A 22,381-nucleotide genomic window follows, 5' to 3' on the forward strand; every position below is an offset into this window, starting at 1 on the left:
AAACCCCACTGGCTTATGCAAGTTTGGAATTGAGCTTCGAAATGATTACGAAAGTAACAAGTGAGCCCTAAATCAGCACTATTTTCGCATATCGAACATTGCAACATGCTGCTATATGCTCATATAGGGTTCTTTAAAAACCCCAGTTACTGCTGTTGATAAGCATTACCAGTGGTCATATTACAATACAATAAAAAACCCACTTGACGTTGCTTCTGTTTGTTCAGAAAAGATACAAGCCATCGATCTCAGTTGATATTCGACAGAAAACCAAAAAAAAAAAGTTTATATACTAATAGGCTTTTAAGTCTTCTCCTTGTGATTGATGCAGAGTGATTTTTAATCTTTTTAAGCCTTCTGGCGTCCTCTGAAGCTTTCTGAAGTCCACAGTCTTCTAATGTCTCCTAAGTCCTTTCGAAGTTTTCAGAGGTAATATCAGAAGAAGACATCTGAAGTCTTCTGAACTCTTCTGATATCCTTAAACTTTATTTTCCGAGGCAAAAAAAACTCTCGGAAAATAAAAAAAAACATAGATTTTTTAATCTTCTCCCTGTCATTGATGTTAGGTAGAAGACTTGATTAATCCTTTGGACATCTTCAGAATATTTTCAAGGTCTTTTGAAGTCTTTTAAAGCCTTCCGAAGTAATCTCAGATGAAGACATCTGAAGTCTTCTAAAGTAGTTTGGAGTTTTCTGAAATCTTCTGATCCTTTTTGATGTCTTTTGAAACTATGTCTAGGAAGGGAAATTCTGGGAAAAGAAACATAGGTCTTTTTCAGTCTATTTCTTGTCATTAGTGTTCGGAAGCATTTTAGTACTTCAGAAGACTTCATAAATTCTTCGGAAATTTTTAGAATTTTTTTTAAATTCTGGAATTCTCAGAAAATTTTTTTTTTTCTAAATTAAGTCTTCTGATGTCTCCCGAAGTCTTCAGAAGTAAGCTCTAGGAATCTTCCGAATCTGCTGTAGTCTTCTGAAGTTTTCTGAATCTTTCTGTAATCTTCTTTTGAAGTCTCGTGAAGTCTTTTGTAGTCATCAGAAGTCTTCTTAAGTGCTCTGAGGTCTTCCGAAGTCTTCTGGGGTAATCTGATGTTTTCTATGATCTTCTCAATTCTTTTGTAGTATCCTCGAGAACAGGAAACCCTAGGAGGGTAAGTGAACTAGAGATTCTAGGCCTTTGTCACTAATAATGTTTCAGTCCTTTAGAACGCTTAATTAATTTCACGGAGGTATGTGGAAGTCTTCCAGAGCCTACTGAAGATTCCTAGAGTCCTCTGAAGCCTTCTGATGTCTTCCTGAGTATTCTGACGTCTTCAGAAGTCAGTAAATCTCAGAAGGCAACAGAAAAGTCCAAAATTTTTAAAGGACATCAGAAGACTGTAAAAAACTTCGGATGTCGCTCCGAAGTCTTTGGAAGCAATTTCTGGGAAAGAATACTGTAGAGGAATAATGAAATTGAGGGTTTTAAGACTTGTTCGAAGACATTTCTTCGGAAGCCTTTTTCAATTCTTCGGAAGTTTTCAGAATTCTTCTGAACTCTTTAACTCAAAGCCTCTTCTGAGGTCTATAGCCTGAAGCCTCCAGATCTCTTCTTATTCCTATAGTCAAAAGCCTTCATTTATCTTCTTAAGTCTTCAAGAACCTTTTAAAGTCTTCTGAAGCCGCCAAAAGCCTTCTAAAGACTTCTGAAAGGCTTTTTCTGAAGACTTTTGATGTTTTCTGAAGTCGTTTGAAGTCTTCTGAGGTATTCTGAATTCTTGAAAAGTAAATTTTGTAAAAGGAAACTAGGAAAATAAGAAAACTAAGGATTAATGTATTTTCCTTGTCATTGATAGTCAAACTACAGTTTCCAGCATGTTTGAAGGTATTTAAAGTCCTTCAGAAATCTTTATTGATTTTTCGAAAGTTTTCAGAAGTTTTTCTCAATCCATCACCTCGTGATCTGATTCTTCAAAAAAAATTCTTCAAGAAGTCGAAGTCTTCAGAAGATTTCATGCATTTAAAAAAAAAATCAGTTTTCCTTTTCAGAATTACTTACAAATACTGAAAAGTTTTTTGAAGTCTTCAGAAATTTTTATTCTTCAAGAAGTCTTCAAAAACATTCGGACTGAAAATCTAAGTCTTTTAGCGTCTTCAGAGTATATCAGACGATTTGAGATGACTTCAGACGTCTTCAGAAAGATTTAAAATTCTTTAAAAATCTTCAGAACTCTCCAGGAAGTCCCAGAAATCATCAGAGGGCAAGCTATCCTCAGAAGTCATCATAAATACTTTGAATGTCCTCAGACTTCTTTAGAAGTAGTCATAACTATTCCAAAGTCGAAAATCTTCATAAAGTTTTCAGTGTCCACCTTTCAAGAAGTCTTCAGAAGTATTCAGAAGATTCCAGAAGTCTGCAGAGATCTACAGAGATCATCAGAAGTCTTGAAAAGCCTTCAGAAGTTTTAAGCAGTCTTTATAAATCTTCAAAAGTTTCAAGCAATCTGTAGATCCGTCAATCCGTCTTCAGAAGTATTCATTCATCAAGAAGTTTTCAATATTAATCGGAGAAAAGAAGCGCTGGGAGATCTTTAGAAAGCGAAAGACCTCACGAAGACCTCAAAAATCTTCAGAATTCTTCTTCGAAAGTTTTCAGAAGTCTCGAGATTTTAAAAGTTGTTTTGAGCAGTCTTTAAATAATGTTTAGAATCGTCTTCTGAAGTATTCATTCATCAAGAAGTTCTCGATATTATTCGGAGCAAAGAAGCGCTGAAGATCTTTAGAAAGCAAAAGTCCTCACGAAGACCTCAAAAATCTTCAGAAGTCTTCTTCGAAAGTTTTCAGAAGTCTTGAGACGATTTCAAGTGCCTTCTCAGGTGCTCTAATCCACAGAGAATGTTTACGTTCCTGAAATGGGCCGAACGCTTTCAATAATGCTGTTCATGGACCTGAATTCAAGAGTGAGCTTCTAACGATGCTTCCAAGTTTTCTAATGTCCACAAATGTATCATTATCATACCTGATTCAACTAAACCCTCGGCTGTGGGTGCCACAAGAAGTCAAATACATCCCAAAAGATTCTAAGGTGTTTGTGAGACTCTAATCTTTCAAAAATACGTCAGAAAATGTAAGTTGAAGTGTATTCAGCATTCTCTAAAGAATTCACCAGTAATCTATGTTTCTGGAAAGAACTGTACGCAACCTAAAATTAAGAAGACATATGATATTCAAAGAACGAAGTTGAAGAGTAACTACTAGCATCAAATCCAGCTTTTCTGATGTCTAAAGAAGTATATTCATTGTAACTGAATCACTAAACCGCTCTGCTTTGGGTGACACAAAGCGTTAGAGCTATTTCAAAATAATTCTAAAAATGTTTGTGAAGCTCGAAAATAGTTTAGTAACGAATATAAAAGTATATCCTAAATTCGCTCAAGGATTTAGCATCAATTTCCAATCGTTTCCAGAAGACTATGGAAAGAAAAACAAATCTTCCGAGGTTTTCGGTAGTATTCGAAAGATTTCCCCTGAAAGTGACTTTACCACACACGAATCTGGAATCCAGAAGAGTGGGAAGTTCTATTAAAATTCTCATTGGTCTTCAGCAGTACTCGGAAAGTGGAAGAATCACACGTGGCACTTGGTTATTGTTTGTATTCTCAGTGACGAATTCAAAGATTCGTGGGTGTCAGTGTTACTCTAGAGAGAGTTTTCACGTCATAAAATAGCTCGAAACGGTATTGAAATTTCACCCAATGTATCTAAATACTGTTATAACTTCTAAAGGTTTCCGAAAACTAGACATATTCACACATACTCATATGTTTACAAGTGCTCAAAAACTTATCCGAATTCGTCTGATGATTTGAAAAATGTTATTTATTATCAAATATGTATTTGCTGATGCTGAGAGTGAAGGTGAATCCTTCACCAGTGTTTGTGACAGTAATACTATTTCGTTACCTTGTCTTTTCTTTCATTTTATCCCAACCTATCAGCCGATTTTCCCCATTCCGTGTAGCGTGTGTCTCTTTTCCTCTCTGTACCACTGTCTTTCATCCTCTTTTTCGTTCGCTAAATTTGCCTTCAAATCGCGCGGGACACAAAACTTATTAATATCGCTAGACGAAACAAGAACGAAACATGTTCTATTAAAAAAGAAAAGAGCAAAAACAAAAACAACAATTGAAAGAACAGAATTTTTCTCATCTGCTAACTGATTTTTCTCTATTTTTCTTCTCTTCTGTAGATGGTCACGCCTGATGCTCTATTTACCCTCTTTGGTATGTCCGCACACACATATGTTATTATCATTTTCCATTTAAGTTTTACTTTTAGTTTTACAACTGTGTCTGGATATAGCGTTTTTTTTCAAATTTTTTGTTATCGTTTCCAATTCTACTGCTACTACTGATACCACTAGGGTCCTTTTCTGTTTTCAGCGTTCCAGTTCTAACATTTTGAAAGCGGATCGTTGTTTTTTTTTTCAACCTGTGCAACAACACAAATACACGTGTTTGTATCACTACTCATTTCGTTCTTCCGAATCCAAGTTTTTCTTTCATTTTTTTCGTTACCGTGTGTGAGTGTTTTCATCACTTCCATTATTTTCCTTCATCAGAGAACAGCCAACCAAAAAAAAAGAACGACTTTGTGCTTGCTTTATTTTTCAATGCTCATTATTTGTTCTATCCAGGAAATTAAACAATAACAAACATGTCTTTTCTTATGTTTTTGAATTTATTGTATCATTCGTTGGAACTCTTTCTAGCTGTAAGATTTTCCGTTTCCGCGAGTAGCTTTACGGAAGGATATCTCAAGAAGCCCTTTTTTCAGCGTTTGAAAATGCGTAAAGCAAAAATGCGTTTATGAACTTTTACAGCAGCAGGATCCTTCTCTCCGCAAGCAAGCACGGGAAAACGCAAACAAGGAATACAAAGTAAGACTGACAGCTGACAGCTGACTGGAAAACCGCTGTCTTGAGATGTTCGGACGCGCGCGTGGTTTGTTTCCGTTTAGATCATGGGCATCACGCATCGGTTTGCCCTTCATTCGCGGCTCTGCTCGTCAGTCAAATGTCAAATTGTGACCGGGAACGTCATTTTGTGGGCAACCACGGCAAGTTATCCAGGATACAGAGTAAAGCTGGAACCGGGAAGATGCGGCACCCTCCGAGGAGAGGGGGTATTCTGTTTATTATAAATGCAAGCGCCGTTTGAGATGAATTCCCTCGAAGCATTTGTGTCCCAAAGGAAACTCGATAGAAAAAATCTCAATGATTAATTATTAAAAAGCCCGTGGGATAATGTATTATCTTTTTTTGCGGCGCTTCGATCCATTTTACAAAGCCATGGTTCAATCTCAGGAAAGAGCCAGCAGATGCACCGGGTGTCTCCGCAAGAAAGGAATTATGTTACCCATCCAGTAAACCATATCCTTGAGCACAGCTCCTTCGTTTACCGAATAGCTTTCTTAGACTTTCATACGATGGGAGCCCACACAAAAAAGACTTCTGCAGTCAGGTGTGTTCACATTTACGGGTGGGATTTAGATTGCGGTTATAGAGTAAGTGCAATTTTTCTTACATGTATGTTATAAGAGCTTCCAAGAAGAATGGCGAAGCCATTCAATGCCCCGCTGCTCCAGGCTACCCAAGAGGTGGAGATTGAAAATTGAATTTTCAACACGAGGAGCACTTTCTTGTGGGTGGGTGGGAAATGCTGGCCAACAAAGACCACAGATTATGCGCCGCAGGTTATTTCCAACGCAAATGAATGAAAAAGGTCCACCGTTGCTCTGGAAAGAGAGTAACGATCGTTCGTGTGATTGATTGACAGGCTGATTGACGCATGTTTCGTGGCTCATATCCGTCCAAAACCTGCACTGCTATCAAGCTGATGGTGCCCGGAAGACAAGATAACGCCAGGAGCCCCCTTTTTCGCTATATTTCTCAAACGACAAATTCGACCCCATTTCAGTGCAGTTTCTGTCCATTTATCTCAACCCTCGCTTATCTTTTAACCCGACCAGCAGCAACAACAACAAAAAATCGGTCTCGCTATAATATTCAAATTTGTTTCATTGATTCACTTCATCTTCCACTACTCTTCCTTTCAGAGCGCACAAAAAAAGAGTTCGCTTCACTTACTTAAATCTCCACTTCCATCTACCGAGATGGAACCCGAACCCAGCCAGCCTCCTGCTGCTCCGTCCCTTCCCCGCCCCCATCTCGGCTAGCAGCCAGCGTCAGCAAGCTCAAATCCGCCTGAATGGATTGCTCGGTTTGGTCTGATGGAAAAACCCCATCCGACATCGTCTCACTTCTCGGGAGAATTTTCTCCTTTTTTTTGGGTGTGTGTGTTCTGAACATATGCAGTTCAACCCCATTTCCTTACAATTTCCATAATCTCTTCACAAGCAGTCAACCCGAAACCGCTCCGCCCGAAGCACCCGCATCCCGGTGTTGCAACGCTACTCATGCAACCCCATTTCTCCCGGATGCACCTATGGACCGGCTTTTCCGTGGCGACACGATGGAAAAAGCTAGCCAGGCCAGCGAAAGTTCGTCCGAACTGTTTCGATCTAGATTGTGGAATTTATTGGTTCCATTTTTGCTTGTTGTGTTTTGTGGTTCCGTGCGGAGTAGTTAGTAGTCATTTTTCCTACTCGTGGTACCACAAAACTGATGGCGCGATCTTAATTGATCTACGATAATAAGGGAAGAGGAGAACGTGTTCAGGACAAATAACTTCCTGATATCTCGAGTTATTAAAATGCAAATTCGGGAACGATTTGAATAGCGTTCGAATCAAGAAAATTGATCGGAGTTCCGTGATGCGACGGGTTGTGACGACAAAATTGGGCTGTCAAAACGGTTCTCACGAAGCGGTAATTTGAGTAATTATCCATTGGACGAACGTGGGATCAGAATTTGATCGTTCTGGCTTGTCTTTAGCCACTTGAGGGCGATTCTGAAGAAAATTTAGCTATTTTGGCACTAGTCGTGCTGCGATTTTTTTCATGCCCAAATATCAATGGTTCATCCCTTCTCGGCCTTCTCGGTCTTTGAATGCCTTATGCCATTCATACACCCTTTTTTCGACATAATTGAATCACCAAATGTATTCTGCAACATTTTCAACGTTTCGGTAGATGACATTTTGTTTGCAACACGAAATTTTACACAATATCTGTGATCAATGTAATTATCGATATCAAAAATCGCCAAGCAAAAAAAAAAAAACTAACTTGTTCTTTATGACGTTGTCAACTAATCAACTGACAGATGGCGCTCAAAATTGACATTAAAACCACTGACACTAGTATCAACTTCTTAAAAAATATTTGAAGATGTTCAGCGGGACAATTTAAAATTACAAATTCCCGGTATACATTTGACAGAATGTATATCGTAATGAGTTCAAATCTGTACACTTAAGCACTTACGACGATAACTTCAACTACTAAAAAATATTGACATATCATAACATGAAAAATTACTGTTCCTATACAATTAGAAGGTATTCATGTAAGTTATAAATCACATAATTCCAAAAATTCATGCCATATTTGTTCAAAATTTGTTAATTTCTTCATTGGGCCGTGATTTGAAATCCGTGCTTCAACATTTTGCATTCCTATTATTTTATGAACATTCTATTATTTCTATTATTCTTCTTTAATAAGAAATTTCATCGTCTGTTTTTGATTCGCCCGGTTTTGAAATCATCTTCTGAATGTGTTTTTCCATTCCGAACGTGGGTTCGCTATTGAGATTGGGAAATCGGGATTGTTAAAAAAAATTATGCCAAATGTCTTTAGATTGCACGAAACTTTGAGATTTATTGTTATCTCGAAAAATTTTTTTTGTCAAAAATTAACTTTTTGGCACTCGGTCTGGCCAGATCTCGACGTTTCATGCAATTTAAAGATTACAAAACAAACAAACAAAGAAACCAAGTATATGTGGTAACGAAAATGGTTATGTCAAATTTCAAAAACCGACCATGCCTATGTAAAATTTCAGCATAATCGAACATGATTTAGAAGTGTCTCAAAACGCTCAAAGTTTTGATTTTTTGATCCTCGAAAATCTTCCAGAGGGGAGGGGAGAGTACATGAAATTTGGAAAATCCAATTTTTTTCTCCGATACCAAATGACTTAAAAATGCAAAAAACGTCAAGATCTTGTGTAATCTCAAAAAAAAATTTGGCAAAAATTTTTTTTCGATATTCTAAATTTTGAACTTTAATTCTATTTTAAGCTGCCCGAAAAAAATAATGTTTCGGTTTGCTCTGAAAATGGCACATTGCCTCAGTGTGAAGAGTTCAACGATTGAACGTGCACGAAGACATAGAGACATTTTCTTTGCTGAGCGTAAAAAGAGGAGTAGCAATATACTGCGCCAGCGTGAATAAGGTGCAACATGAAATGCGGTTGATTCATTATTAAAATCAAGAAAAACTCGCTTAAATTTAGCGAGTGGCTCAACAAGCAATTGTAAACCGACCCAAAGTATGCTTGAGCTTCGTTAGACTGTTGCTCACCATGATTGATCTAACCCAGCGAAATTGCACAAAGTAATTGTGCTCGAAAGTATCAGCCCATCCTCATTGTGGAAGTTCCGGTGATTCGAACTTTTTAGCCTGTCAACAACGTCTTTACAGTATCCTGGGTACGAGACTCTGCGGTATTCATGGAAGGGGGGTAAGGTTTTAAGAATCTAGATTAACTGCGGTTAAAACTTAAAAATAAATCCAATCGTCAATATAATGCGTGGCCCTTCATGTGTAGTACTCTCATTTTTATATAATTAACATCGTTTTCTGTGTGTCTTTCTTCAATTCTAAATTCTATGTCTATAAAAACACTTTGCATGAAGGTTCCGAAATGGCACTTCATTCGAAAGATAAAATATTTACGCGTCTTCGCTTGTTACTTATTGATCCAAAAACTTGTATCAATATTTCAAAAATTGTTTTGAAAGCAAACTATCAAAATCACAATAATCTGTATATAAGCGGATACTAACTCGGAAATCCATTCAGTTTCTCTCTTGATTTCGCAAGAGCATCACTTTCTATTTTGCCACTGCGTGGAGAGATTATGGAAAATAGTTCGCTCGTGATGAAATCGTATCCAATCAAAATAATGTGATTACCCTCACACTCGAACAGACCGCTAGGCGATTCCCTAATACAGACCTCAATCCGAGTAACCTGCGAAATAAAAATCGTGCATCGTAACACTTTTCGTTTGATGTTTGCTGAGTGAACATTTGTTTATCGGCGAGCGTCGTGCGGGAATGAATTGTCTTTCTCAAGACATGGAAAGAGTTGAAGTTAAGTTTTCCACAAGGGCGCCTTTTTTCCGGGCTAGAGACGAATGAACTGAAAAACTTAAAGCCTCTTTAACACAAAAACGGATCATGCATCAGTTGCTATTTTGCTTGCGAATGCATTCTAAGAATTCTGTACTAAATAAGCATAGTCCAAAACCCAATCAGAAGAGAAGTATTCACTAGGCTTCTCAAGTGCAAATTAAATTGATAAATTTCCTAATTAATATTTATTTTTTGCCTAAGTGTTCCTCTGGTAAAATTATACCCGAACGAAAGAGGAAGTATTGTTTGAATATATCCATACCATTGCGAAAACAATAACATCGAACCAAGGTGTATATTTGTATTCAAGTGAAAAAAAAATCGTTCTTCCATTTATTCAATTGATTTTGGATGCAACATTAACCCAGTAATTACTAAGCCAACGGTATCCCTACACACACCTTGCGGTTATATCACAGATATAGCCTAGTTTTTCAATGACTAATCAGTATACTCTTTAACAGATTGAATAATGTCGTAGCTAACGATGGACAATACTTTGAATAAAAAATATTTTGACGTCCGATATATAAACCTGTCTGCGAAATATTCATTTAGAGCACTTCGATAGTCATGAAGTTTTAGAGCTCTTCTGAGACGTTTAGTGTGGCATACGATAGTCGCGCATACAATATGGTGTCTTGTTATGGGAAACATAACCACTTAGCATTCAAAAAAATTATCGGACCTCCAGAGGTCTTTGGTATATATGGACATTTTTGAGAATCTCCAGAAAACTTTAAATCTTCAGAAAACCTCCGTATCGTGAAGAATTCCAGAGAGTTTTCGAATCTTATACACAGTTATAGTTTTTCAACAGGCATCCAATGTATTGTTTAGAATTTCTTATCGCCAGGGTATTCCTTCACTTCTGAGCCTTTTTGGAAGAATAGAATTCACGCTCATACCTTATTTAAAGATTCTGTTTTGCGCTCTTGTCACGTCCATCTAAGAGAATCTTTTAAACCGCTAATTGCATCGAAGATCTCTCAGACCTTTTGACCTTGTGACAATTTGAAGCGGTGGATTTAATACCCGTCTTCCGGGCAAAATGTCCCTTTTAATAATGTTGTTGGAAACCAGCATGAATATAAATGCTAAAAAATCATATGGAAAATTATACATAGTTCATGTTAGTATCCTACTATACAAGTTCGATACCTATAAAATGCCTTCTCTCGAAGCGGTTTTCGATGTAATTTCCACATCGCTTCTATAAGGTTTTCGTTGGTTAAAACCGATTCAGAGACGAAAGCATAAGTCGTATTCATTGAGATGAGTGCCCACCCAGCAAACACCAAATCATATAACTTTTGCACATGTTAGGTCGCATACAAATTCGTATCAAATTACAATCGTATGAAATATCAATCAAATAATGCATCAGGTGTATCCGGAATCGTATAAAATGCAAAAACACGATTTTCTATATCACTGATGGATGAAGTCGTAAATCGGTACAACGATCATCCTAGTATTGCGATATGCAGTATTATATACGCACATTCTATTAATTGTATATGACATTGTCGCATATCTGTGAAAAAAAGCATCGTATATCGCCATATACGGCTTTATATGCATCATATATTATCCAAATGTGTCTTGAATGTGTGTATTTCGCCTCCAATTATGGCTATTCATACGATTTAATGTTTGCTGGGCAGTGCCTTTAGGAGTGCTAATTGTATGAGATATACATACTTCATTACATCTTTAAATTATTGTAAACAGTGATGGTACGGTTCTATGATATTTTTTTTTTCCAAGAATCAATCAGAGGATTATTTAGAGGAAAATTTCCTCAAAGAACCACGAATTATTAAAATGTAAGTTGAAGAGTAGTTGAGGTAGTGCCTTTTCAACGACGAAATATCATAGAAAAGAACCTGTGTCAAAAATAACACAGCGAACAGAAAATACCCTATTCAGATTTTTGTTTCCTCTGCAGAAAGACATAATCTACTTTCCGCCAGCTCTGAGGAATCACTACCATCACCATCATTCACATCGAATAGTCGTCGAAATAGAAAAGCTGAATCAGCTAATAGCGGTGGCGGAATTCTTTTCCGTTTCCACGATTTCTTGCCGAAATTCATATATCACTTTTCGCTTGCCAAAACCTCATTACGGGAGACAAAAGCGAGCGCGCGGAACTTCCCATCACGGTGAATTTCCAACAAAAGCAGGATTATTACCCTACTCCTCCTCCTCCTCCTACTTTTGGTGTCTGTCATTCATCTAAAATTAGCTTGTGCTGCCACATGACGCGAACGAGTAGTAGTAGCAGTAGCGGCAGGAGCGCAGCAATTTCTAATCATTTCCGCCTCTCGTTCCAACCATTTTTTGGGAACGCGACAGTGAAAGTCACTCTCACCTGGGACGCACCGGAGGAGGGTGGGTAATCCTAGACGAAATGATACACAGGCGCGCGCCAGTCGAAGACGACGGCTTCGTAAGGATTCTGGTGGCATAAACCCGGAGCAGTGTTACTGAAAACAAAGGCAGGATTTGTGCGTTATCTTATATTTTCGTCCGAATAAAATCGAAAATGTGGATGGCATCGTGTCACTAATTTACTCTCCCCAAAAACTTTTCTCAATTGATTGAGGCTTTTCCGGGAAAACTTATGAAAGCTGGACCAATTTTCCGTCCCGACTTTTGGCAGGGGAGGTAAGATTGAGCAGCAATTCCGAGTCAATTTGCCACCGAAAAGCGAGAGGATGGCTTCTGTTGGCTTAATTTATGGCATATGATTGATGCGGGGAAAATCCTCTAGAGGCGTCGATGGGCTTAATAGGGAGTAATCTTTTTCTGACGAGCACACCCCCGGATAAAAGAGAAAAGGTATAATATGATACCTTCCATAACCCTTACCGGCTGAAACTTCGGAAACTTTCTTCGTCACAGACGACTTTCTCCTAGTTGTTTTATTGATACTACAGCTTCAGTTTTGATAGTTTCTCGACACGACGGAACGCTATCGTCATTAGTGGTTCATATTGTTACTAAACCTGAACCGCAAAGTTTGGGACAACGATGATGACATTTCCCCGCCCTACTCGAAATCGTCACCAATTACCGTCCCGGCCAATAACGGCAATATCCTGCTTTTAGTTGGTTCCCCTACATCTTACGCGAAACTTTTTGGGGGTAATTCGCAAGGCAATAGACCATCAAAAGCAACAGCAACCCGTTTTCCGTTGTGTTGCCTAACCCTTCACCCCGGCACTTTCGGTTGACTTCATTTACGCTCCTCCTCCCCCTCTACTACTGTAGGACAGTAAACTATGCCGGAAAAGCTTTTATCATCCTCACTGTTTGCGAACAAGAGCTGTGCATATTTTCTGGTTTGGGTCGCTACTTTTCCCATTCCGACCGTCCGGGGTAAATGATGTGAGTGAGCTACTTCCTTTCGCTACTTCTTGGTCTCACCTCGCGCTAGTGCGAGGAGACAATACCGTTCTGGGCTGGGGTCGCAGATGGGAAACTTCTTAGAGCAAGATATGTGCAAGTACACGTAGTTTGGCTGGGTTTTTTGGGTTTGGGGTTCTTTGAACTCTGACCGAGTAGCGATAAGTGCTACATTTCTGAAGGTGCACTTCAAGTATCGTCCCATCTTTTTTTATAGGTGAACTAATGGTAAGACGGACATAATAAGAAGAACTTCAATTGTAAGCCCACGATGCCCCAAAATTTAAATGCAGTTTTCGGTCAAATGTCTCAAAAATTAAGTATTTTCCAATGCTCTCTATCGAAATTAAAACGGATATTTGATGGGGGTAAGAAAGATAGGCAATGTAATACGCATAGCAGTGACATTTATCGCTCGCGAGTGGAACAATTTTAATACTCGCTCATCGTTTGACTCTCCAGAAACTGAAACGTGAAAAAAAAAACAGAGAGAAACAAAGAGAGAGCACGATTTAGATGTTCTTTCCATCAACAACTATTCCCTGTGCATCTCACCTACACTAGAAGCTGTCCGTTTCACCTCACCAGTTTGATTATGTGAATCATTGATAATTTATCACTTCAGAATAAGTTTACCTATTGGTAGAACTTGTGGAAAATATTTTAGATTCAAATTTTTACCCGAAATTTACTGATATCTAAAAATGTGAACACAAAATATGGATTCGAGTCGAGCATTGTTTTTGTGATAAAACCATTTTTTATATATTTATATGCAAATATTTATTTCTTATCGAAAAATGAATACTTTAATTACTATACAGGAAAGTCACTCTACGAAATTGAAAATGAGACATGAAAAGATCAAAAAGTTCATGAAAACTCAAAAGATTCCAAATACATATTACGCAGCATTGTTGTAGTGATTTATGACATACAATTGCCAATAGACGATATCAAATTTTATCTGTCTAGGATACAAATAGCGATGAAAGGAGAACAATCACACAATTAAACTAATGAAATAGGCATGTTTCTTCCAATTTTATTTGCCTTATACATTCCTCCACAAGTACCATTTCTGCGAACGATTCAGGCGTAATATTGCTAATCGATACGTATTAAGAATTTTTCTTCATCTGCCGACAGCACAGGCACCTATCTCATTATTCACAAAAATTTGAGCCTACTTTAAAAAGTTCAATGTTGATAGAAATTTTATCATCCTCCGAAATGGCCTTTTTCGAGGCCATCATTTGAAATATTAAATATTAAAATATTATATTTACGAATTTCTGAGCTATTGAAAGTAGTAAATTCAATAACATTTTTTTCGAACATTCACAGTCCTACGTCAATCACAGCCCAAATCAATCTTCTCTTAGGCCCAGACCGTTAAACGCTTTTTTTCTACTTGACATCATCACGAATCAGGGTGGCGCGAAAAATCGGCTTACGACAGATTTTTTCGAATATACTGTTTTTTTTACTCTTAAATAATTTCAAACAACTTTATAAACTCTTGACTGATTAAAGATCATTTTACATCAATTGAATGACATCTATATGAACTTTTTAGGGAAAATTTCACCTCAAATGACAAATATAAACCTGAATCTGAATACAGTACAACGAAGGCCGAGCAAGAACTAAGTTTTTTTTTGTTCAAGAACCATGTAAAAAGAATAGTGATTTTTGTATGCATGTGTGTATATTCCAGTACAACTCTGGAACGCATGAACTGATTTCCATCAAACTTTGTTGGTTCACGGGTTATTGAGAAAGAGGAAGGCCTGAAAAAAGCGCCAATATTCATAGAAGTCTTAATTTGTGCAGATTCTTCCGATTGTATTCTGTCAAATATATACCGAGAATTTGAAATTTCAAATTTTTCCGATGAACATTTTTGATTTTTTTTTATGTTGCTACTACTGTCAGTGGACCTTATGTAAATGTTGAGCGCGATCTATCATCTAGTTTGTTTACAGCGTCATTAAGAACGTTTAACTTTTTTTTTTGCGATTTATGATATGATGTTGTCCATTCGGCATCCTTTACGGAGGGCCAAACGTTTAAAAAAGAGTATTACCTTGGCGTTTGTGTTTGGCGTCTGATAGAGAAAATTCGTCGCAAACGGCCAGATTTGTGGAGAAATAACACTTGGATTTCGGCACCACAATAATGCACCAGCTCATCGTTCGATCAACGTTAACGTTAACGTTAACGAATTTGTCAATTTTGGACCAAAAATGGCACAACTGTGATTGAACAAGCACCATACTCTTCATATGGGCCCACTGACTATTTCCTATTTCCGAAACTCAAATTACCACTTCCTGAGACCCGCTTCGACAGCATTAGAAACATCAAAACGAATTCGCTACGTGAACTGAAGTCGATTCTTGAATACAGCTGTAAAAAGTGTTTCGTTGACTGAACTGTTCGTTGAAAAAAAAGTGCATTGCCTCAGAAGGGACCTATTTTCTTCAAAACCTCAAATTATGTACTGAAATTTTTTTTGACAGAATGTAAATAATCCATTCGCCATTGCAAATCACAGTAAGGGTCTTCGTAGTCTGTTGCTCCACTTACCAAGCTAATGAAAGTGAGTTCAATCCCAGGCCCCTCCTCCATTGATTTATTGGCCCTTTTCAAGGCTAGAGACGGATTAACGTTGTAGACTAGAGCCTTCTTCTTCTTCTTCTTCAATGGCACTAACGTTCCTAGAGGAACTTCGCCGTCTCAACGTAGTATTACTTGCGTCATTTTTATTAGTACTTAGTTGAGATTTCTATGCCAAATAACACGCCTCTAATGCATTCTGAGTGGCAAGCTCTAGAATACGCGTGATCACAGTGCAAGTCGGAGGAAATTTCTTTGACGAAAAATTCCCCCGACCAGAACGGGAATCGAACCCGAACACCCGGCATGTTAGTTATGACGCTAACCACTCGGCCAAGGGAGCACAAGACTAGAGCCTCTATAATAGAAAAAAATCAATCGATCTCAAATCTCAGTCACAATCCTGCTAGCAAGCAGACTAAATTCTTTCCTGACGATAATAGGTTTCTACAGTGGTTTTGTACGACACAAGATTGGAAGAGGGGAAGAAAAAGTTTGCCCTCGGGGAAGTCTGAGTTACGAGCCAGCCACAAGGCAGAAAGTCACTGAAATACAGCAAAAAAAAAATACAAACAGCGGTGCATATTTATTCGATGAGAGCATCGGGTCAATTTTCATGTCGTCTGGCGAGCCACCAATGTTAACCTGGATTTTTGTCACTTTTCGAAATCTTGCCTTGCCTTGCTCTCTCATGGACTAAGCCCCTAGACTTTAGCATATTCCGACTAGAGCAGCCACTAACCCTTCAGAATCCAACGGCTCCAGAATGGTCCGTCCGAGTGAAGTGAGCGGTCTGCTTTTCGGTTTGGGATTTGCTCTGTTATTCTTACCAGGGTTTTCGAACTCCATCCCTATTAGGTGTTCTGGCGTTGTGGATGTTGGACTCCGCTGGTTGGGCTCGGCTGACTGGACTCGGCTAACTTGATCCTGATGGACCTTATTTTGAGAAATAAATACGTCCTGGTTTGCTTCCGAAATTGAACTATTTATTTCCTTGCTATCATGAATCTTTTGATTTGTCCAACTAAATTGAACTAAGGATTTTAACTGATTTTTTGAGTAAGAATCCGGACTATATACACACGAATTCTTACTCTAGCTAAAAATCAAAAGAGAGAGACAAGATCGCCCTTTCCTACTCAGATAACCGAAACCGCATCGGTTATCTGCCTGCCTATTTGCTACATAAAACTCATCTCACTTGTTTCCGTCCTCCGGAATTGCTAAAGCGGCTCAATTTGGTGAAGATTTTACGACCTAATTATTTGCTGATTGCCAGCAAAGGAATCTCACTACGCCACCCGGATCCTAAATAAACATTTTTGTTTCTTTGCCCTATTCCTTCTCAGCCCTTCGCGCTCATTCTATGCGCGATAAAGGGCGAGACCTAAACAAAACAATTGTTATCACCTCTCGAGTGGCCCATACAACGCTCTCGCCTTGGGTCCTTATCCAAACATGCTTCCCACGAAAAAGGTTAAAGTGGGAATGATCTAGCTAATTGCTGGCAATCACTATTTACTTCTATTCTTTCGTCTAATGCGCTATCTCTGGCGCGCTTATCTTGGGAACTGTATAGAACAATTGAAGGAAAGGAAACGAAACATGTGGATTCCTCCTGCTGGCATTATTTTGTTTTTAAAATGCGCCTTGCGCTACAAATTTGATATTTGATTATTTCAATTTATATTTAGCTCTGCTATCTAAGATGGGTTCGTAACACCTACGAAGAAGACTTGCGTATTGCGAGGGTACGAAAGCATTACTAATCAACCATCTTCAACTGTCCATCGGTCCTTTTAAGGCCTCTAAAACTCTCTACTGAAGAGTTGTTAAAATTTTCAAATTAAAAGAAGCGAATTGATATTCATTAATTTTTGTCTGAAAAAGCTTGTTTCAGAAGTGTGTTCGGATTAATTGACTCTCCGATCGATCGTATAATTTTCATGGATTCGAGCACTATTTCCCAGTTAAGATTGAAATTGATTTTATCGAAACACTGTTCTTTCAGCCCATTTTTCTATTATTCATGGTTGTAAAATTTCACATCTTTGTTTCAGCCTATTTCTTACATTTGGGCAGCCCATCCTGCCTCGAAATCATCACTCCCGAGCACCGAGGTTCGGCTACCGACCGTTTTCCGAACAAACACGCCCACGTGGTGCGGTGAGCACCAGGTGTAGAATGTGTCAGAAGTTTATCCACTAACCGAAAAAGCAAATATTATCTAGCCGCACTAGCACTAGTTTGTCTATATTTCCCGTTCGGGTCCCCAAAGAGGGAAAGGGTTGGACGACGACAAGTGGCGGCGGATAAAGGCAAACATGCAAGAGTTCGTTCGCTGCTTGCTCGGGGGACTTCTTGTATCGTCCGATTTGGAAGTTTTGTTGAAAAGTGGTGGTGGTGGTGGTGGCGCGATGGCGAGGGAATGGGATTAGTCAGGTCGGGTCGGGAAGCAGCCAAAGATCAACAACGGAGAGTGGGCTCTAGCAGTGCAGCAAAGTGGGATTATGTGGAGCGTTTGCTCTGTTCACCCGTTGAATGCCAATCGCTGAGACATATCCGGGAGAGCCGTCGAGTGGACACACTTGGTTGGTGATCGGCCGAAAGTGTCGAGTGGTGAGACGAGACATCTGTTGGCGGGTGTTTATCTTTATCAGCCACTTTCCGATGACATTACCGGGGAGATGTGACGATGGTGGCAAACAACACAGTGATTATGCGGGGTACTTGTATCCCTTTATTGGGAGTGGAAAGGATGATGTGTTCCTCGGGTGTGGGACATGGTGATAATTAAATAGAATTAGGTGGGCGGTATGAATCCTCGCAATGACGATAATGATGTGGTTGGAAACTTTGTCATGACTAAGCGATTTTGGGTCGTTCATAGAACCAAAAGTTTTTCAGAAACATTCCAGTCCAGTTAAATTAACTCATTCACTCACCAATTTACCGTTCAGTGAAAAGGGAAGCAGGTTTTACTATCAATCATATCGTCTAGCATAGATTTGAGCACCTCTAGGCGCGCCACCAGTAATTTGTCGCCTTCCGAGTAGCGAAAAAGTCGCACATCCTGTTATTAACCTCTTGGAAAAATATAGAAAAAGATCTCATTCTCATCGGCCGACTCCTTATCAGCTTCCTTGCCGTTTACCACAGCGTTCAATTCAACAAACGGTGAAAAGTCCCATCCAATAAGCGCACACACACACATACACTCGGCTCCCTTGCTTTGTCGGCACAAGCGGAAGCTACCTGTTAGCACTTTAAATTCTTCCGTTTCCACTTCTCCTCCTCCAACTGCAGGATAGAACGAATTTGTAAAAAGAATCCTTCTTCTCCCAGCATCCTCACATTGGAGGGCACAAGCCAAGAAAATCCAGGTCCTGGTGCGGAGTTAGTGGAAAGCATAATTCTCTTCCGTTCCATGGTCCTATTCCCATTTGCCAGCTCTTTTACCCGTGTATGTTGGTGTGCTGTTTGCACTTCTCATACGGAGCGAAAAAGATGCATGGTATCCTGTTTCTCCTAACCTCCTCTGCCCGGAGTCGCACCCGTGTATTGTACAATAGTTGAAGAGCGAACTTCCATATCCGTGTGGTGTGCGCCTGCTGCTGGCTGCCATCGCGCTTCACAGATATACAGACGTAGACTTTTATTATTATTATTATTGCTATTGCCATATTACATTTATTATTTCTGCCACTGTGCCACTCACCTGGGAGGCGAAGAACCTTTTTCACCCACTGCCGGGGCGCCCTGCCGAACAAAAGTCGAACGTATGTGGTGGGAAAGCATGGGGGGGGGGTCGTCGTGGTGGGAGGCCCGGTAAAAGGATTGAGAATCAATAATTTACAAAAGGTGGAATCTTCTCCACATACCACATTCTTGCCATTTCAACTCTTATCTTTCACTGCTATATGGGCTCTTATTTCGTGGGCCCGAGTGCGCCGCGCATTACTGCCATCGGTAAGCTCTTTCAATGGGCGCGTTGGCGATTTATAATATGGTTACCTTCGTCCTTTGATGGAGAAGGAAAAAAAACGCTGGTTATCGAGATTGAAACCATCTTCAAATTCTTTGTAGTTTTCGGGTTGTGAGGTTTTTGGGGGTTTCCCTGAAACTTTTGCTAGGTAATGGTGCCGATGAGATTGGTTTTGCCAACCGCTCGCACTAAGTAATGCTCCTTGTTAATAATCTCAACTGATAAAAAAAGATTGTTATGCCCATTGTTGGGATCCTGAGGATCGCCACATCAACTTTTTTTCGACGGACCAATAAACTATAGCTCGTTGGATAATCCCCATAAACTCGTCTCAAGCCGATAACAATATCCTAGTCCGTAAACGGATCAAACTGACGAAAATTGGAAGCATTCCCATTTTCCCAGTCGCGCGTAAATCGTTCACTCTAAATGAAAATGCAGTGCTGTGCTCCACTGGGTAGAAATGAAATATTGCAACCTATGCTCCGCCCGTTTGCACCTTATTACCATGGACGGCAGTATGGAAGATGACAGTTGCGATATCTATTCCAGTAACACTTCGGTCAGCGAGCATTCAACAGCTTTTATTAAGGTTGAAAGTAAATTTTAATGTTTTCAAATTGGCGTTTTGAAGTCTACGAAAAAGTTGTAACAAAACCACAAAAACCATTGACTCTTCATAGGACTGCTTCTCTTTCCACCACTGTGTGGTTCGGTCGAACTCAAAAAAAAAAATGGCCGAGAATATGTAATACAAAATATTTAATGTCATCTGCGAATGCAATTCCAGTATCGCTCTAGCCAGCTAACAGTCCACAGCGTTTGTTAACCCTTTTACGGGTAATGGTAAGTATATTGCCACCAATCATTTTATGTTTTTCTCTTCTTTAATACTTCTGTACTCGCGCGAAAAATCGTAAGTTGTGTACTCAAAGACTGTGCGCGTCTCTGTGATATTACTATTGCGTATTTTTAGGGAATAGTAATTTTTTTGTATTTATTCAAAGAATAAGATGTAATTGAGTGAACTCATTCATTCTCAGTCTGTCAGACCTATGCGCGAGTATAGGAAGGTTAATAGGTAACTAGCTCTGATATCTAGCAACATGCTTGATTTTTTTGAGCTCGAAAAAAAATTAAAAACTGTTCATTTTGAAGCCATTTTGGTTTCACCCCCAATTTCGGGCAGCTAAAGCAAATTTCCCGAAAAGTCAATGAAAAGCAATCAATTTGTTTTCAATATACATAAACTGTTTTGGACCTGCTGAGTCTGATCATGAGTTTTATTACAGGTAAACTTTGATATAACGTACATTTCACTTTCAAAATTGTACGTTGTATCGAATTGTACGTTATATCGAAGCATGATGAAGTACTCACAAACGTAGTCTATAATACATTATTATGTTGCTGTTTTAGTAAAGTCAATGAATAACTTCAATCAGAAGACGAAGCCAGCCTTTCTCATGATGTTTCCCTTCGTACTGTTGATTAAAGCATGATTCATTTAGAATCCGGAATTACAAAACCAGCTGTATTTCGGCATCACAATACAGATAATTCATTGTTCTATCAGAAAAAAATATTGGATTTTTTTCCCTACACTTTGGAAATGTGTACGTTATATCGAGGTAAAATGTACGATATATCGAGTGACGTTATATCGAGGGTACCTTATAACGAGGGTACGTTATATCGAAGTTTCCCTGTAGTTGTTTTTGTTGAAACTAACATCAAAAATTCAAATATAAAAACACCATGTTTATCATCGAATGTTTACCGCTAGACGGACAGTGACAACTATATCCCCACCACTATATCTCAATATTTTGAACTGTTTTACGCATCGAAATTTTTTTTTGTGTATTTTAGCATGTTGTTGTATTGAAATTTGCGTTGATTACACGTCTAGTTCTCGCGACCCGTTAAAGGCTTAAGGCTGAGTGTTAATTAAAGAAAGCTTCGACAAACACCCCACAAACCATCGATCCTTTTCATAGGCAAAAAAACATTTCTACTAAATAGTTAATTATTGTATTATTTTCCATCTTATGAATATATCTGAAGTGATACGTATTAGCAGTCGGATTGAATCAAATAATTTCAAAGTCCTACGTTAGCAATGCGATCGTGTTTGGGATACCATCCTTCTAATTTTGAACCAAGTTCTTCCCGCACCAATTTTGCACCAACAACGCGATCTAGTTTATTGAATTCACATCGAATCTTTGATTAAAGCTCAAGTCCTCGGTTAGCTTGGAAATGATTGACCCAACCATCTTCTTACTTTATTTATTACCGCAAATAATCATGCCGACTAAATAATTTGATGTAGAATAGGCATTTACAAATATTTTTGAAGTGCTTATTAGTTTGTTATAATAAAATAGTAAAAAATATTCTGGTCTATGAAATTGTTTCTTCGAGGCTTGGTAGTGCTTGTGGCAAATCATGGAGACTATTTTATTTTTCATAAGAGATAGCTGGAAGGAGAGTTTTTATAACAAATGTTACAACTTTAGCTAATGAATATGAAAAAAGAATATGAAAATATGTAAATAAATGCGGCCAAAAAATTGGTCCAATTCAGTTGAAACGTTTATGAACATCATTTTTTTGGCAACAAGTTGAAATCGAGCTAACATGTGGAAATAAAGCTCTAGCCTAAAAATACCTAACCTTTATAATACTGACTGAGATTTAACTGCTTGCAAATCAATATTTCGCAGCAAGTTCCGAATGAAAAATCGAGATAACTATTTTTATTGGTACCCAACGTTTACGCATACGTTTCGTCTCGTATACAAAAAAAAAACTAAATCGCAGAGTGTTGATTTTTGAGAAATTATTTTTTTTGAGATGGCACTAGATCTCGACGTTTTATGCAATTTTAAGACATTTGGCATCAATTTTTTTTTTCGAAAACCCCGATTTCCCTTACTCCCTCCTTGGGTGATTTTTCGATTTTCAAAAAACTCAAACTTAGACCGCTTGGCGC

The 22,381-nt window shown here is 38.6% G+C and overlaps 1 protein-coding gene across 13 annotated transcripts in view; it reads left to right on the top strand.

Annotated features, from left to right (window-relative positions):
• Nucleotides 1-22,381, top strand: part of LOC129775128 (polypyrimidine tract-binding protein 2) — a 658,886-nt gene that overhangs the window by 601,145 nt on the left and 35,360 nt on the right. For all 13 annotated transcript variants that reach the window (XM_055779479.1, XM_055779504.1, XM_055779496.1 and 10 more), the window contains one exon: nucleotides 4,229-4,262. In XM_055779479.1, the coding sequence (XP_055635454.1) occupies nucleotides 4,229-4,262 (34 nt within the window). The remainder of the gene's footprint in view (nucleotides 1-4,228; nucleotides 4,263-22,381) is intronic.

Source organism: Toxorhynchites rutilus, chromosome 1, assembly GCF_029784135.1.
Source record: "Toxorhynchites rutilus septentrionalis strain SRP chromosome 1, ASM2978413v1, whole genome shotgun sequence".
Lineage (NCBI taxonomy): Eukaryota > Metazoa > Arthropoda > Insecta > Diptera > Culicidae > Toxorhynchites > Toxorhynchites rutilus.